At 35.0% G+C, this 16,951-nt stretch overlaps 1 protein-coding gene across 1 annotated transcript in view; it reads left to right on the forward strand.

Moving 5' to 3' along the window:
- COL24A1 (collagen type XXIV alpha 1 chain) overlaps nucleotides 1-16,951 on the forward strand; it is a 430,389-nt gene that overhangs the window by 271,752 nt on the left and 141,686 nt on the right. The window contains exons 27-31 of the mRNA XM_022580934.3: nucleotides 2,329-2,382; nucleotides 3,666-3,719; nucleotides 10,940-10,993; nucleotides 11,279-11,323; nucleotides 11,442-11,486. Coding sequence (XP_022436642.2) covers nucleotides 2,329-2,382; nucleotides 3,666-3,719; nucleotides 10,940-10,993; nucleotides 11,279-11,323; nucleotides 11,442-11,486 — 252 coding nt within the window. The remainder of the gene's footprint in view (nucleotides 1-2,328; nucleotides 2,383-3,665; nucleotides 3,720-10,939; nucleotides 10,994-11,278; nucleotides 11,324-11,441; nucleotides 11,487-16,951) is intronic.

Here is a 16,951-nt window from a genome sequence, read left to right on the forward strand (position 1 = left end):
AATTGGTGAAACGGGTGTTAAAGTCCCCTACTATGATTGTGTTAATGTTGATTTCCCCTTTTATGGCTGTTAGCATTTGCCTTTTGTATTGAGTTGCTCCTATGTTGGGTGCATAAATTTTTACAATTGTTATATCTTCTTCTTGGATTGATCCCTTGATCGTTACATAGTGTCCTTCTTTGTCTCTTGTAGTAGTCTTTATTTTAAAGTCTACTTTGTTTGATATGAGTATTGCTATTCCAGCTTTCTTTTGATTTCCATTTGTATGGAATATCTTTTTCCATCCCCTCACTTTCAGTCTGTCTGTGTTACTAGGTCTGAAGTGAGTCTCTTTTAGACAGCGTATATATGGTTCTTGTTTTTGGATCCATTCAGCCAGTCTGTGTCTTTTGGTTGGAGCATTTAATCCATTACATTTAAGGTCGTTGTCGATATTTATATTCCTATTACCATTTTCTTTATTGTTTTGGGTTTGTTATTGTAGGTCTTTTCCTTCTTTTGTGTTTCATGCCTACAGAAGTTCCTTTAGAATTTGTGGTAGAGCTGGTTTCGTGGTGCTGAATTCTGTTAGCTTTTGCTTGTCTGTAAAGGTTTTAATTTCTCTGTCGAATCTGATTGAGATCCTTGCTGAGTAGAGTAGATCTTGGCTGTAGGTTTTTCCCTTTCATCACTTTAAATATGTCCTGCCACTCCCTTCTGTCTTGCAGAGTTCTTCTGAAAGATCAGCTGTTAACCTAATGGGGATTCCCTTGTATGTTATTTGTTGCTTTTCCCTTGCTGCTTTTAATTTTTTTTCTTTGTATTTAATTTTTGATAGTTTGGTTAATATGTGTATTGGCATGTTTATCCTAGGATTAGTCCTGTATGGGACTCTGTACTTCCTGGACTTGATTGACTATTTCTTTTCCCATATTAGGGAATTTTTCAACTATAATCTCGTCAAATATTCTCTCAGTCCCTTTCTTTTTCTCTTCTTCTTACACGCCTATAATTCGAATATTGGTGCATTTAATGTTGTCCCAGAGGTCTCTGAGACTGTCCTCAGTTCTTTTCATTCTTTTTTCTTTATTCTGCTCTGCAGTATTTCTGTCCACTATTTTATCTTCCAAGTCATTTATCCATTTTTCTGCCTGAGTTATTCTCCTATTGGTTCCTTCTAGAGAATTTTTAATTTATTTATTGTGTTGATCATCATTGTTTGTTTGCTCTTTAGTTCTTCTAGGTCCTTGTTAAATGTTTCTTGTATTTTCTCCATTCTATTTCCAAGATTTTGGATCATCTTTACTATCATTACTCTGATTTCTTTTTCAGGTAGATTGCCTGTTTCCTCTTCATTTGTTTGGTCTGTTGGGTTTTTACCTTGCTCCTTCACCTGCTGTGTGTTTCTGTCTTCTCATTTTGCTTAACTCTCTGCGTTTGGGGTCTCCTTTTCGCAGGCTGCAGGTTTGTAGTTCCCGTTGTTTTTGGTGTCTGCCCCCAGTGGCTAAGGTTGGTTCAGTGGTTTGTGTAGGCTTCCTGGTGGAGGGGACTAGTGCCTGTGTTCTGGTGAATGAGGCTGCATCTTGTCTTTCTGGTGGGCAGGACCATATCCGGTGGTGTGTTTTGGGGTGTCTGTGACCTTATTATGATTTTAAGCAGTCTCTCTGCCAGTGGGTGGGGTTATGTTCCTGCCTTGCTAGTTGTTTGGCATAGGGAGTCCAGCACCGTAGCTTGCTGGTCCTTGAGTGAAGCTGGGTCTTAGCATTGAGATGGAGATCTCTGGGAGAGCTTTTGCCATTCAATATTACATGGAGCCGGGTGGTCTCTGGTCTACCAATGTCCTGAACTCTGCTCTTCCACCTCAGAGGCACAGCCCTGACACCCGGCCAGAGCACGAAGACCCAGTCAGCCACACGGCTGCTGGTCTTCGAGTCCCCCTGGAGAGGCCCACATTTCTTAATTATTGAATTCCCTGACATCTGAAAATGATATGGCTTCACAGTCTGTATAACATAATATACATCTATTCATAGCATAACACAACCTGCAGAGATGTGAGATGAATATTCTCTTCTTAGTAGGTTATAATATGTGATTCTGGCTAGCAAATTTCATTTCTAGGCAAAGAGTTTCTAATAAAAATGTACCCATCTTCTATGTAAACATTTTTTATTTCTGTTGTCTATCTCTGGAACATTTCCTGTGGCCTCTTACTTCTTGGATAGTAGAGGGAGATCTTATCACATTATCATTTTTAATTACTATTTATAATTTACTTGTTTGTCTTCAATGAAAATAATTAGATGTGATGGAGAATTTATGTCTTTTATATTTTTGCTTAAATTATAGGGATATCCAGGTCCTCCTGGGGCTCCAGGAGCCATGGGTCCACTGGGATTACCTGTAAGTATAGAAAAGACTTCTCTTCCCAGTCAATGCAAAACACTCTAGAATATATCATGGTATCTTGAACCTCCTCACTTCTACTTGCTCTATTATTTACTGCTCACTTCTAATAGTATAGCTATGCAACCTAAAATAAAAAATATCTAAACTTTCTTTTGAATAACCACATATAAGAAAACAGAGTCAGTAATCAAGCTTAGACCTATTGGACAAACAAATCACAAGCACAATTTCCAACATGTTGTTCTTAGAAATTTCCACATATTCTCAAACTGATAAAATTCATGGAAAATATACCTTTATTCAAAAACTGAGTTTTGAAAAACTCCATTTGTGGTTACAGAAAGATAGTGAAGCCTTGTCTCTACAGAGAAAGTTTGCTTATTAAAATTTGAGAGTTATTGTGAACTTAAATGTGAAGAATATCAGCCTTTGTGATCCCCTAAGCAGAACTATTATCAGAAATGGTTTATGCTGTTTTGTGAAGCTTCTGTTTTGAAGATATGCCCAATCTTCCAGCATACTGATAGATGTGTCATTGACTTCTAAAATGAGGAAGACTGATCTAGGGAACAGTTGCCAATCTTTTTACTCATGTAAGATAAGAAATAGATTTGAGATCCTGTGAAAGTTCACTGTTTTTATCTACCTGTGTTATATAGATAAATAAATTTTGTCTTCTAAACACTGGAGAACATTGGGTATAAAAATAATTCATTGTACTCGACTTAGTAACAAATAACAACTTAACCTTCTTTTAAGGCTATTTTTTTGTGGCATGTAAATTTGGAAAATTTTGTGGCATTTTTCATGGTAACAGAAAAAAATCTATTTTTATGTGATGGGATTATCATAAGTATCTAGAGTAATGAGAAAGAAATCTTGCAGAAGTAGCCATTGCTTCTTTGATGGACCAGGCATATTAGACTGGTCAGACTGGCTAAGTGGGTGTCTCTCTTATGTGTTGTGTCTCCCACCACCGTATGTGCTCATCCTAAAAACTATGTGGTCAGTGAATATTAAATACTTCCCATTCTTTTTCAGGGTGTAAACACTTAGAAATTAAATTTCTCCAAATAGTAGACTATGTCAGAAGCAGAATATTGGGGGAGGGTAGTATGGTATTTGTTTAATAATTAAAGCATATTTTTAAAGGAGACTAATCAATTTTATTTTAAGAATTCCCAAGGAGAATTACATATCATAAGAAAGGTTGTAACTACTGTTCTCATAACATTCCTGTTAATTCTATAACTGATTTTTAAATTTTCAACATGTAGGGTCCTGTGGGGGCAAGAGGACCACCTGGGAGTCCGGGTCCTAAAGGACGAAGAGTAAGTTATCTAATCAAGGAAGTGCATTAACCTTTTAAAAAATGGTGTCATAAATAGTGATGCGTTCAGCAAAAATAGCTCTATATCTTCTAGATCATGCTTAGAGGTTGTTGGGTTTTTTCTTGTTTTCATTATATTAGATGACCTACCTACATTAATTTAAAGGTAATTCATAATCATTTGTATTTATAAAACCATACTTTTCCATTTTGTGTTTTAGAAATTTCACTTATTGATAAAGAATTCTTCTTTCTTATTACCAACTTCCAGTTTCATTCTTTGGGGGAATTGTGAACACAAAGATGTTTAAATTATTCTTCTACTCACAAGAGACTTCTATAGCAAGGGATAGTAACAGCATGACAGAATAAGAGTGATAAGAAGTAGAATAAGAATACACAGGATGACTAAGAGTTTATTCACTGTAAATAAGAGATAATATGTCATCATTGTCTAATAATTATGCATAAGAATTAAATTAAAACCATTCACTCTTTAAGTCTTTTAAACATTAAATCCTTTTTTTTTCTTTAAAGAAATAAGAACTACCATTTATTGCATGCCTGTCACGTGCCAGGCACTTTTACATATACCATCTAACCTAATACTCAAAACCACTCTAGGAAGGAGAGGCATTTATCTCAGACATCACAGTTGAGGAAAACGGGGCTCAGAGAGTTTAAGTATATGAACTGTAGACACGCAGGTCTATGGCACAACCAGGATTCAAACCTTAGTGTGTCTGATTCCAAACCGTATGCTTATTCAATACCCCTATTGAATTTTAGAGTATTTTTCCTTGATTAATTTGAATATGTGGGCTTTAAGAACTCTGTTTTCTCCCTTGGCTTTACCTTGACTTTTACAGCTAGTGAAGAAAATATTATAAAATTCTAAAAGCATGGCCTCCAAATAACAAAGTTTTTTTTTTTTTTTTAAACTGCCGTTTTCCAGTTGGCAAATGGGAGAAAAAGGCTCAGTTTAAAGTAACAACTTTAGGAATTCACTGGCAGTCCAGTGGTTAGGATTTGGTGCTATCACTGCCGTGGCCCAGGTTCAATCCCTGGTCAGGGAACTAAGATCCTGCAAGCTGTGCAGCATGGCCAAAAGAAAGAAAAGAAAAGAAAAGAAAATAGGCAAAATAAATAAATAACGACTTTAATTTCATGTGCTGTGTTTTAGGTGAAGATTAAAGAAAGAGCAAATTTTTCTGTATTGTCATTTCTTTTCTGAAAAACAGTTTTCCTTTCTGGCTTATGGATTTACAGTCTATAAATAATCCTGATGGCCACATCTATTTTAGCCCAAATGAGATTTAAAATAATAAAATAAAAACTCATGGAAGATGATCTGTACTCTGTCATTTTAGTGGTCTGTACCCTGCCAGCATTCAGTACTTGGTTAGGTCAAATGTGTTTATTCAACTTTGTATTACTCATAGTGGGAAAGTTCAACGAGTTTTGTGAAAGATTTAAAAAAACAGAAATACTTACTTTGGTTAGCTAAGTAATTGAGGTCTTATTGATTATCCAGGCATAAGCCATGAACCTAAGCAAGATATGTTTCTGAACCACTTGTACTGTCTGATAAGTCATATGGAAAGTTCATATTCTCTGCAGTTTTCTAACCTCCCTGTGATCCTTGGGCAAATTATTACTCTTTTCTGATTTGACACTTTGTTTTCAATTCTCACCTCTTCAAGTGTCTATTTTCCTCTCATCCTCCAAATACGTTTTACTGATTTGTTCCCAAATGGCTTCTCATAATTATTTAAAGTTCACCAGTATTTTCTAAACAAGGTCTTTTTGTTTAGAAATAAGGGCTTTGTTTAATGCAAAAGTGCTTCCTTTATAGGAGAATATTTCAAATAATCAGTGAACATTGGGAATATCAAAAAGAACTAAAGACCAGAATATTTGGGAAAGAATATAGTATTATGAAGTTCCATTCTAATTATCACCTAATATCTTCTTCTCCCATCAATCCATTCTCCAATCTATTCTCCACTATAGATGTGATCATAATAAATATCCTTTCAAATATTTTTCACTCACAAAAAATGAGAATATATGTCCAGCCCACAGGGATAAATGAAAAAAGTATCTGGCTGGGAATTCCTGTGCCCCAGCCCTTCCTTGCTACCCCAAAGGCTGAATGAGTCAGTATTTCCAGCACACCTGTAACACTTTATGACACACAACTGTGTCACAGTACATTGGAGGGGAAGCTAGGCACATTTGCACTAGGAGGCCACACAAAGAACTCTCATTATGAAACTAGTGCTTGTGTGCCCTTGCTGTTCTGCCTGTGATTTGTACTATTATCATAGGTGAACATGCAAACATCATGAATGGTAGGACCACAACCCAAGGAGTCTGCCTGGCCTTCTGCTTCTCTCCTATCCATCCATCTGCCATTCATTTATCTAACATTCACTGATATAATACCATCTGTCAAACACTCTTTTACTATCATGGAGGATTCAAGGTTAACTTTTGCTTAGATCTAAACCACATGGATTTTACGGTTTAATGACTTACAGTCCAGTGGCTTTTAAAGTATCATACAATATTGACAGAGAATAGCAAAAGCTCAGACAAGCAACAATACCTGCCATCTCAGGAAATAACCTAAGCAACTTAGTATTATGAAAATTTTTCTAACTAGTTTTATGAAGATTGTGTAATCCTGCCCCTTATGTAACTGAAAAAAATAAGAGGATTGGCTGAAAATATTCATGTAGTTTGAGATTGTTTGATGAGAGCTACCCACATGTCATTTTAGAGAGCCTTCTCAGACCCTGATCTAAAGTGGGGCCCCCCACCTTGGACTCCTTCTAGTCCCTTAACCTCCTTTATTTTTCTTCATTACACTTGACTACCTATAGTCATTTTATATTTTAATTTTATATATCTATTTGCTTGATTATAAATTCAGGGATTTGTCTCTTCTCCCTACTGTATCCTCTGGGCCTAAAACAATACCTGTAGCCAACTTTTAACTTTTCCAAAAGAGGATAAAGAAAAGATTAGATTTTTTTTTTTAAACTTAACCAGAATACATTCTTCAAGAGCTTTATAGGTAGAGATTTTAAGGCAGGTATTAGAAAAAATAACTTTATACCCAATTAGGTACCTATTATAATATTGCTTGTATAATTTTCTTATAGCTTGTCCTGAAGCTTGTTATGTCTCAGGAGTCAAAGAATAACTCCAGGGATAACTTCTACAGCCAGCATCAAAGTGAAGCTTGCAGATATTGATAAAGCTAAGCTTTTAGCTAATTAACCAACCCTTAACTGAAGCACAGAGAAAACCAAACTTTCCTAGAGTTCTGCCAGCCTTAACCTCTTTAACTAGCAACCTCAGGCTTTATAGCCTTTAATTAAATATAATTGTTGTACTTAGACATTTTTTTTTAACTTAATGTGGTTACCTTAGTCATCACAGTGGGAGCAGAAACTTCTCTTTCGTTTTTCCCTGTCTAGTCCTGGTTTAGTAAATGAAATAATAAATGTGAAAGTACTTTTAAGTAAAAATATTTTTTAATGGAAAACATTAAAAAATGAGTGATTATCACTAAAGTATTTCTTAATTTTGGAGGGAGTTCCTTTCACCTATAATACCAATCAGCATTTTACTCGTGTTTAATATTCATTTTGTAAACTTCTTCTAAACTTCACGTCCTCTATTTCAGCCTGAATTCACTTGATAACAGGATTACATCTATTTATTTTTTAACATTTGAAAAAATATTATAAACTTAATAAAGCATAGTTATTCAAAGTCTTTAGACATTATGTGAATCAGGTGACTCACTTATATTGATATCTGCAGGCTTCAGTTGCTTCATCTTACAAAGCAGGGTTCAGACTAGTTCAGCCTTGACAGTGGGTGATCTATGTGCTGAGGCAGAAACTGGCAGTTAATTATGAGACTTTCTTCCTGAGCTCAATGCAGCCTTTTCTGCATATATATCTAGGCAACCACTTAATCTTATTTTTATCTAAGAAATGAGACTTTGTTCAATCATTTTTGGACCAAACAATTTTTAAAAATTCTTTTTAACTTATTACTCTATGTTTGGGGGCCTTTTGAAGCTTTATCCTTATGGCTGCTAACTTTTAAACCTAGACAGAATGACTTCTAACTCTAGCATTAGACTTGGAGGATTTACCATTGTGGTTGGTTGTCTAGAGTCAAAATTGTTACCTTCTCCCCACTCCCCCACCCTTCTACCCTAAACAAACTTACACTTCCAATTTGTTTTTATATTAATGCTGTCATAATTCCACTGGTTACTTACTAACAAAATATCCAAGAAAGAACTTTCATGTTGCAAAGGAGTTAAGTGCCTAGTTACCAGTGGATACATTTCTAGATCTTACTTGTTTTCTGTGGTATTTTAGAATGCTAACCACTGATTCCTTTTCATATTTTCTCAGCCACGTTCTGTTATTACTCCAAAAAAAATTGGAAAGTGTTTTCTTACAGGGCAGAAAAAAGAAAATAAGCACAGAAGGTGCTGGAGAAAGAGAATCAATACAGGCTACTGATAAGATGAAGGTGATTATTGGAGCAAGGTCCTGAGGGATCTTTGCACTTAAAACTTCAGAGTCATCCTTTAAACATTGTTCTTTTTTTCCATCTTCAGTTACTTCATTGTCAAACATTCCAAGGAAGCCCCCACCTCAGGACCTTTGCAGTTGCTATTTCTCCTGCCAGAATGATCTTCCCCAAGTTATTTGCATAGCCTGCAGTCTCAGCTCCTTCAGATCTACCCACATGTCACTTTAGAGAGCCTTCTCAGACCCTGATCTAAAGGGGCCCCCCACCTTGGACTCCTTCTAGTCCCTTAACCTCCTTTATTTTTCTTCATTACACTTGACTACCTATAGTCATTTTATATTTTAATTTTATATATCTATTTGCTTGATTATAAATTCAGGGATTTGTCCCTTCTCCCTGCTGTATCCTCTGGGCCTAAAACAATACCTGGCTTATAGTTGGCACTCAGTAAATGTTTGTTGAATGAACAACAACACACTTTGAAAGTCACTTATCTATTAAGTCCATACTCCTCAATTTGACATTCAATGTCCTGTACATTAATACTTTAACTTAGTTTTGCAGTCTTTTATGGGAAAATAGGATCAAAAAGTAAACTGGGGACAAATCATGGAGTACCTTAAATATAGACAGAAATTGTAGGGCTAGAGCTATGGCTTTAGCTTTAGTATGCCCAGTGGAGCTATAAATCCTCATGGAGTGTGAGTCTTCTCTCCAATCCTGTGGATGTGTCCAAGAGGATCAGGGCTTCACTTACCCTAAGGGCACCCAGGAAGAGAGTCCTGTTTACAGTAAGCAGTTTTTTTCTTTTTTTTTTTTGTGGGGGGGGTCTGGAGATTTTTATTTCAGAAGGATTTTATTTACAAAATCAATTTCTTTAATAGATACAAAGTTATGCAAATAATCTCTTTGTCCTTGACCTGTTTTGAGATTTTGCTTTTGAAGAATGGGTCAGTTTACTCCGAAGGAGTAGAATTTATGTGTGAAGAGTTGTTTCTATCAATAGTAGTCCCTTATTTTCCCTTTAATGTCTCAGCGGTCTGTAGTGATATCTTCTCCTTCATTTCTTTTTTTTTTTTAATTTATTTATTCAAATTTATTTATTTTTGGCTTCATTGGGTCTTCATTGCTGCACGCGGGCTTTCTCTAGTTGCACGGAGCAGGGGCTACTCTTCGTTGCGGTGCGTGGACTTCTCATTGCGGTGGCTTCTCGTTGCGGAGCACGGGCTCTAGGTGCGCGGGCTTCAGTAGTTGTGGCTCGCGGGCTCAGTAGCTGTGGTTTGCGGGCTCTAGAGCGCAGCCTGAGTAGTTTTGGTGCACAGGCTTAGTTGCTCTGCGGCATGTGGGATCTTCCCGGAAGTAAGCAGCTTTTTAATAGTATAAAGCTAAACTAAGCTGGCCTCAGATGGGATACAATAGAAGATATTGAAGCCTACAGGACTTCTTCAAATCAGCATGTTGTATTGGGAGATTTGTATCACTGTTTTGTATAGAAATCTTCAGCGCCTCCTCATTGCTTATCGATTCAAATATAAACTCAAGTCCTTCACGTTTTAAATCCCAGTCTTTTCACAATTATTTATTCGTATAGAAATACTAAAAAATACTCCATGTAATCACCAGCTCAGCTAAACAAACTAGTTTTTTCATTCTTAAGTATCTTTTTTCCTGCTTCTTTACCCTTTTCTCATACTATGCCTCCATCTAGAATTTCTTTTAGAGCATGATTTCTGACTGTCAAAATAATATCTTCATTCCCTTTACAAACATGTGAAAGCTCTCTCCCTCCTTTGATCCCTTTAGCCCTTAACACACAATATCTCTGCCTATTTTATAGTTATTTATATAATTTACCTTATCTCATAATGTGGATTCCCATAACACTTAATGCAGTGCCTTTTTCACAGTATATGTTTAGTTAATGGTTGTAGAATTAAATTAATTCCCTCGCAAAGGACTTTAAGATCTTCCAAGGACAGTTATAATTAGGCAAGGAACATATACTGTCCTCTTTCATTAGAGAATGACTTTTGCAACTAATGCTTCTTCATAACTAATTACTGAATTAATATTGATAGCAACATAGATGAGAAGTTTTAAATTTACAAGAACATTCTCAGCAACATTTTCTATTCCTTTTCTGTGCCCCTTGCCATCTTTCAGCTGCCAAGCAGGTGCATAGTGGGGAACAGTGCAGTCAGCATTCTGTTTCTAATAAAGTGATGAGAAGAGTTCCATTTCAAAAATATAAAACTTAGGAAGACTGTTTGGACAAACAAACCAGCCACTTTAAAGTTAATTTAGAGTTATTTTTAGAATAAATCCTGGATTTCTGCAGAGTAAAGGATAAGGTAAACAAAATACTCAAGTAACAAACCTATGCTATAGCTACCTCAACAACTGAATCAGCTGTTTTTGTGGTCATCTGATTTACTATTTGGCATTAAATCTTGAAAACACTGGCCTGATTCTCCCATGCAAATGGGTTCATCCATATACTCAGCTGTAGTCTTTACTGTGTTCATGGCACAGAAACAAGCAAAAGGAGTTTTTCAACTAAAAAAGAGTCCAGTGTCTCCATTTGTAAGGATGCATAACAGTAAAAAAAGAAACATTTAAAATTAACAACAAGATATTTTTTTCCATCTCTAGGGACCAAGAGGACCAGATGGTCTCTTAGGAGAACAAGGTATACAAGGTGCCAAGGTAATCACTTATTTTCTCATTTCATACACAGTTAAATATTTTTGAGCCCATATGTCCTACCTGTCTAAACACTGATGTATTTCCTTATAAAAGTATGGTTCTAAATTTTTTCTTAGTCTAAGTATGAAACATACATAAAGTTTTTACTACACACACAGAAATGTATTCTTTTTATTATTGAACTATGTATTTGATGTCTTATTTTTTGGTATGTGAGTGTATGTTAGTGTGTATAAGACCATAATTCACATTCTGATTAACTCACCTGGTATTGATTCTTGTTAGGGTGAAAAAGGAGATCAAGGAAAAAGAGGGCCTTATGGTCTTATTGTAAGTAGTAAAATATTTCACATTAAAGATGAACATATAATATCTTCCATTTTTCTTGGTGTGTGATTCATATTTGGGGAGGGAGTTGCTTGACCCAGGCATTTTCTTTCTTATGTAGGGTAAGACTGGAAACCCTGGAGAGAGAGGAGTTCAAGGGAAACAAGTAAGTAATTAAAAATTGCCAAGCTATAAGCAAATTTTATCCACTTTATTCTCTGATACAACTCTTGTTTAGTAATCAGTATTTTAGACTAAGAGAATACAAGTTCTTTTCCTCCTTCAGTCCTTGGGTCAGTCTTTTATTGAGGCAAATTGCTTACTCAATCTGGGCCTTTTTTGTACCTATCTATAAACCGGTGGTGATAACTGATACTTTTACTTCACCTCTGCTATCATAGTTTTTCTGTAAAATCCATTTCAAGATAAAGTGGTATGATGTCATGTAAATATAACAGAATATTAATAAAGCTAACATAAGAAACTTCTTTGAGGCTTCTTGCCTAGTTTCATTTTAACTCACCTTGAGTGTTGTTTGCACCCTTGGAGTGTGGAGCTATGTGTGTCATCATGTTTTCCCATGGCACTGCTCTAAGAGTTTTTAATACTATATAATGCTAAATATTTTCCTACCATCAAAAATCTCAGAATTATACAATTTCTTCTCTGGAACACAAGTTCTGTGGTTATCATCACTAACTGAGGGGGAGTAAAGTTTACTTTTTAAGAAAGAAAAATATATATACACACATACATATATATTACACATATATACATATATAATTTTGAGCACATGAGCTTAAATGTATGGGTTTTTAATTCCATTTGTAATCATAATTTTTAATGACATTTTGATTTGTCATATATATATGTATAATTTAAAGTTATTAAATTAGATCATAATTTAAATATACTGCAACTGAAGAGTCAGAAAAGGAGAGGACAAAAATGTTTTAGCTGCTGTAATAATTATCACTAATGTCACTGCATTTACTTGTTCCTCTATGAAATCTGCTGCCCCCTGCCGGTTGTTTCCCGTAATAGCATTATATTTACCAATGGTCAAATCTAAAGTAGCAGAGACTTAAAAGAGAAAAATGACTGTATCCAGGGAAAGAACTTGTGTGTGACATTATATTATTAATTGAAGTCATCGCCAAAGAACATTCCTTGAGTATTAATATTCATCATCTAAGTTTCTATTATATCAGTGTAAATGGTGTTTCTGGAGATTCTTTCCACTTTGCTACACTGTATACAAAACCAATATGTTGTAGTTGAGTGGAGAAATTTGGAATTTATCAGGTCCATTCCTCTTACTTTAGAAAAATGAGGCCAAGAGAAATAAAATTACTTACTCATTCTGTACATTGTTGACATTCCTTAGAGTTTTACCTTCATTTTCAGCCTATCAGATATGCATGGATAAATGTAAAATTTGATATTTGATTTTCTCAATCAAATAAAAGTTACTAGAACCATTTTGTAACAGTAGCTTATGGCAAACAAGTTTCATAGACTACCGGAAGAGTAAAGTTACCTTAGTGAGGGACAGTAAATCATGAGTTAATACTAGTTGTTGAGGTTTACTTAACTTTATACCTACATTGTCTCCTCGGTCTTGATTGAACTGAAAGAGACTTTTGAGATCTGAGGGAAGCTTGGATCAATTAATCCAAAAAATCCAGATGCCCCAAAGATTTATTTGATCCTGCACGGTAATCTCAGCGTCTCTCATCATTTATGCACTGTCAACAAGCAGGCAGTGCTGTATAATAGAAAGATACACTGGAGATCAGATTGACCTTTGTTCTAGTGCACGCTCCTAATAGCTGTATAGTCTTGGTTAGATTGGTTAGCTCTCTGGATCATATTTTCTTCATCTGTAACATAAAGATACATCTCTAAATTGTCATAATTCTAAAGCTAGGTATTACAAGGAAATTGGTAACACATATAGTACTCTGCTAGTCCAGATAAACAGAAGTATATTTGTCTGTGGGCCAACATTGTTTCCTATACTTGCCTTCCATCCACACGTATATCTGACTCAAAGGGCGAATCAAGAAGAAAGGATATGATTCATTGTGTTATTAAGGTGATAAAGCCTGAGTAACTTTTTAGTTTTCTAAATCTTATAAAAACTATAACAGCTCATACATTACTGATTTTTATCTAGATATTCTTTCAGTTGATTAGTTAAGGGTATTAAATTCTCCAGCTATGATTTTGTATTTGTCCGTGTCTCTCTTTAATTCTGTCAGAGTTTGCTTTATGTATTTTGAAACTATTTTTAGAGTATTCACATTATGATTACTATGTCTTCCCAATCAACTGAGCCTTTTATCATTACAAAATGTTCCTCTATATCTCTGGTAATACTTTTTATCCCTGGTAATACTGTTTGTTTTGAAATCTACTTTATTTGATATGTAAGTCTCTCTAGCTGTTTGCATGGCATATCTTTTACATTCATTTGTTTTCAAACCATCTGTGCCTTGATGTTTAAAGTGAATGTCTTAAAGTTAGATCTTGCCTTTTTATTCATTCCCAAAACCTCTGCCTTTTAATTCGTGTTTGCTCCATTTCCACTTAATGTAGTTATTGATGTGGTTGGATTTAGGTCTACCATTTTTATGGCTGTTTCTCCTCTGTCGTGGCGGCAGTGGTGGTGTGCAGTGCCTTCTTTAGGCACTGAATGATTTTGAGAACTCCACTCTAATTTAACTATTCGCTTTTTAGCTCTACTTCTCATTATTACTTTTAAGTGGTTATTCTAGGTCGGGAGTCAGTAAACTTTCTCTGTAGAGTGCCACAAAATATTTCAGGCTTTGTGGGCTGTATGGTCTCTGTCACAACTACTCAGCTCTAGTGTCATCATAGTGTGAAAGCAACCATAGACGGTATATAAAGCAATGAGCATGACTATTCAAAAAAAACTATTTACAGAATCAGGTGATGGTCCAAATTGGGCCCTCAGACTGTAGTTTGCCAACCCGTGGTTTAGGGATCACATTGTAACTTTCCACTGTCTATTTAGAGTCAATACAGTAATACTTAACACAGTTGTAAGAAACTTGCAGCCATAGAGGCCTGTTTACTAGCATCCTGTCTTATATGCTCTATTTGTTTTATATCTATATAAGTTATAAACCCCATTTTGCAAAGTTAAAATTCTACTTTAATATAAATGAAACATAAATTAGAGATATTTAGGAGGAAAGTAGTGATTTTTAAAATTATCCATGCATTTACTATTTCTGGTGTTCTTCATTCCTTTCTACAGATGCACATTTCTAAGTGGTATACTTCCCTGCAGCCTATAGAACTTCCTTTAGATTTCTTATAGTCAAGTTCTTCTAGTGATGGATTCTTTTAGTTTTTCTTTATTTCACCTTTATTCTTGAAGGATATTTTCACTGGTTATAGAATTCTGGGTCAACAGGGTTTTTTGTTTGTTTGTTTCCATTCAGCATTGTAAAGATGACATGCCATTTATTTTTGGCCTGCATTATTTCTGATGAGAAGTCCACACTTATCTTTATCATTATTCCTCTGCATATAATGTATCATTTTTCTCTGGCTGCTTTCAAGATTCTCTCTTTATCTTTGGCTTTCAGTAGTTTGACTATGATGTGTCTAGATGGATTTTCTTCACATTTATCCAGCTTAATGTTTGCTGAGTTTCTTGCATGTATAAATTTGCCTTCACTAAATTTGGAAAGTTTTCTTTTTTTTAGGATTTTTTTTCTACACCATTTTCTCTCTCCTTTCCTTCTTGTATTCTAATTAAATATATGTTAGTCATTTTGATTACCTTAGATCCCTGGGGCCCTGTTCATTCCTATTTCAACCTTTCTTTTTCCTGTTTGTTTGTTTGTTTTTTCCAATTGGGCAACCAGAATCTATCTTCTCTAACTTGTTAAGCCTTTCAATAAAATTTTATTTATGATATTGTATTTTTAAGTTTTATTTGGATATTTAATTTTCAGCTCTATAATTGTCATTGTTTCTTTTTACAAATGCTCTTCTGGGATTTCCTATTTGTTTATTCATCATGAGTACATTTTTATTTACATTATTGAGCATATTTATACTAACTACTTTAAAATCGTTGTGTGATACATAATAACATCTTTGTAATCTTGAGTTTGGTCTCCATTAATTTCCTTTTCTTATAAATATGGGAAATTTTCCCTGTCTGATAATTTTGAATTGTATCTTGAACATTTTAGCAACTCTAAAGTCTGTTATATTTCTTTGAAGAGTACTGTTTTGTTTTTAACTTGGCAGGCAGTTAACTTGACTGGTAAAACTCCAAGTTTTCTCTCCTCTGTGGTAGGTGGCTGCTGAAATCTCTATTAACTTCTTTTAGCCTTGTCTGAGCTACTTGGAGTCTACCATACCAACACAAACCTTAAATGTCAGCAAGAGCTATAAGCAGAGTTTATATTTGCAATATGAGGCTCCTCTTTGGCTCTTTCTTTCACCACTTTTCACCATCTATGGTCACTTCAAATTCTGCCCTAGGGTCCTCCATGCCAATAAGACTGAAGGTTTCTATCCTACTTTATCTTAATCATCTTGTATGGCTTCTCGTCTGGCTAAAATCCATATAAAAATATCAGAAGCTCACCTAGTGTCATTCCTTCTTTCAAGTGTAGACCCTACTACTCTAGTTCCTGACCGTTTTTGGTCTTTCTCCAGTGCTTTCATATCTTTCCTTTCTAATATTTTGTCTTGGGTTTATAGTTATCTCTATATAGATTAGTTTGATAGGAGCAACTTGGCCAATATTGGAAGTGGAAACACTTAGCATTTCTTCTTTAAATATAGTTTTCTCTGTAGTAACTCAGAATACTTGAGAAGCATTTATTTCATAATCTTTACAATACAAAAAGTATACAGAATTAACTCTATTCTTTCCCGTTCTTCAGACAATGAAGCAGAATGCACACATTTTCATGATCCTACAGTGAAAGTGTGGCAGTAGAAATAACATTTATATACTCCCTTGCTTATTCTCATAAAATGTCTTGATGATGCTCGAAACATGTTTATTTAAAATGGAAAGGCATTGAATGCTTGATTTCTCATGGAATTCAGTAAAAAGCAGTTTAGTGTAGTGGAAGACCATGGCACTGGAGTCAGACACATTCGAGGTCAGATTCTGGTTCTGTCACTTATAGCTGTTTTGACTTTGTACAAATTATTTAACCTCTCTGAGCCTCAGTTTCCCTATCATTAAAATGAGAAACCTTTTATAGTTATGACAAATGATGCTCATTATGTGCTCAGCACAGGCTCTCAATAAATAGCAACCACCGTAGTCATTATCCTCCTGGTCATCATTGTCATAATTGCTGAGATGCATCACAGAGCAAGGAGTTGTACTACAAATAATGTATTTCAGTAGCACCTGAAAAGCCTTAAAGGGAATTTTTATTTTGTGCCAGCTTTTGCTTTTCTTCTTCATCTCCAATAAAAATAATTAGAATCCATTTAGGTCATTTCATAGCTTTGCCTAACAGCATTTATGCACCATTAACAGTATTACAAGTACATATTAAGCTTAATATTGTGTACAAATACACTTTACAAAGCAAACTGGGCAGACATTATTTAAGGTTC

Source organism: Delphinapterus leucas, chromosome 1, assembly GCF_059928025.1.
Source record: "Delphinapterus leucas isolate spDelLeu-1000000601 "Yukka" chromosome 1, BTC_Dleu_Yukka2, whole genome shotgun sequence".
NCBI lineage: Eukaryota > Metazoa > Chordata > Mammalia > Artiodactyla > Monodontidae > Delphinapterus > Delphinapterus leucas.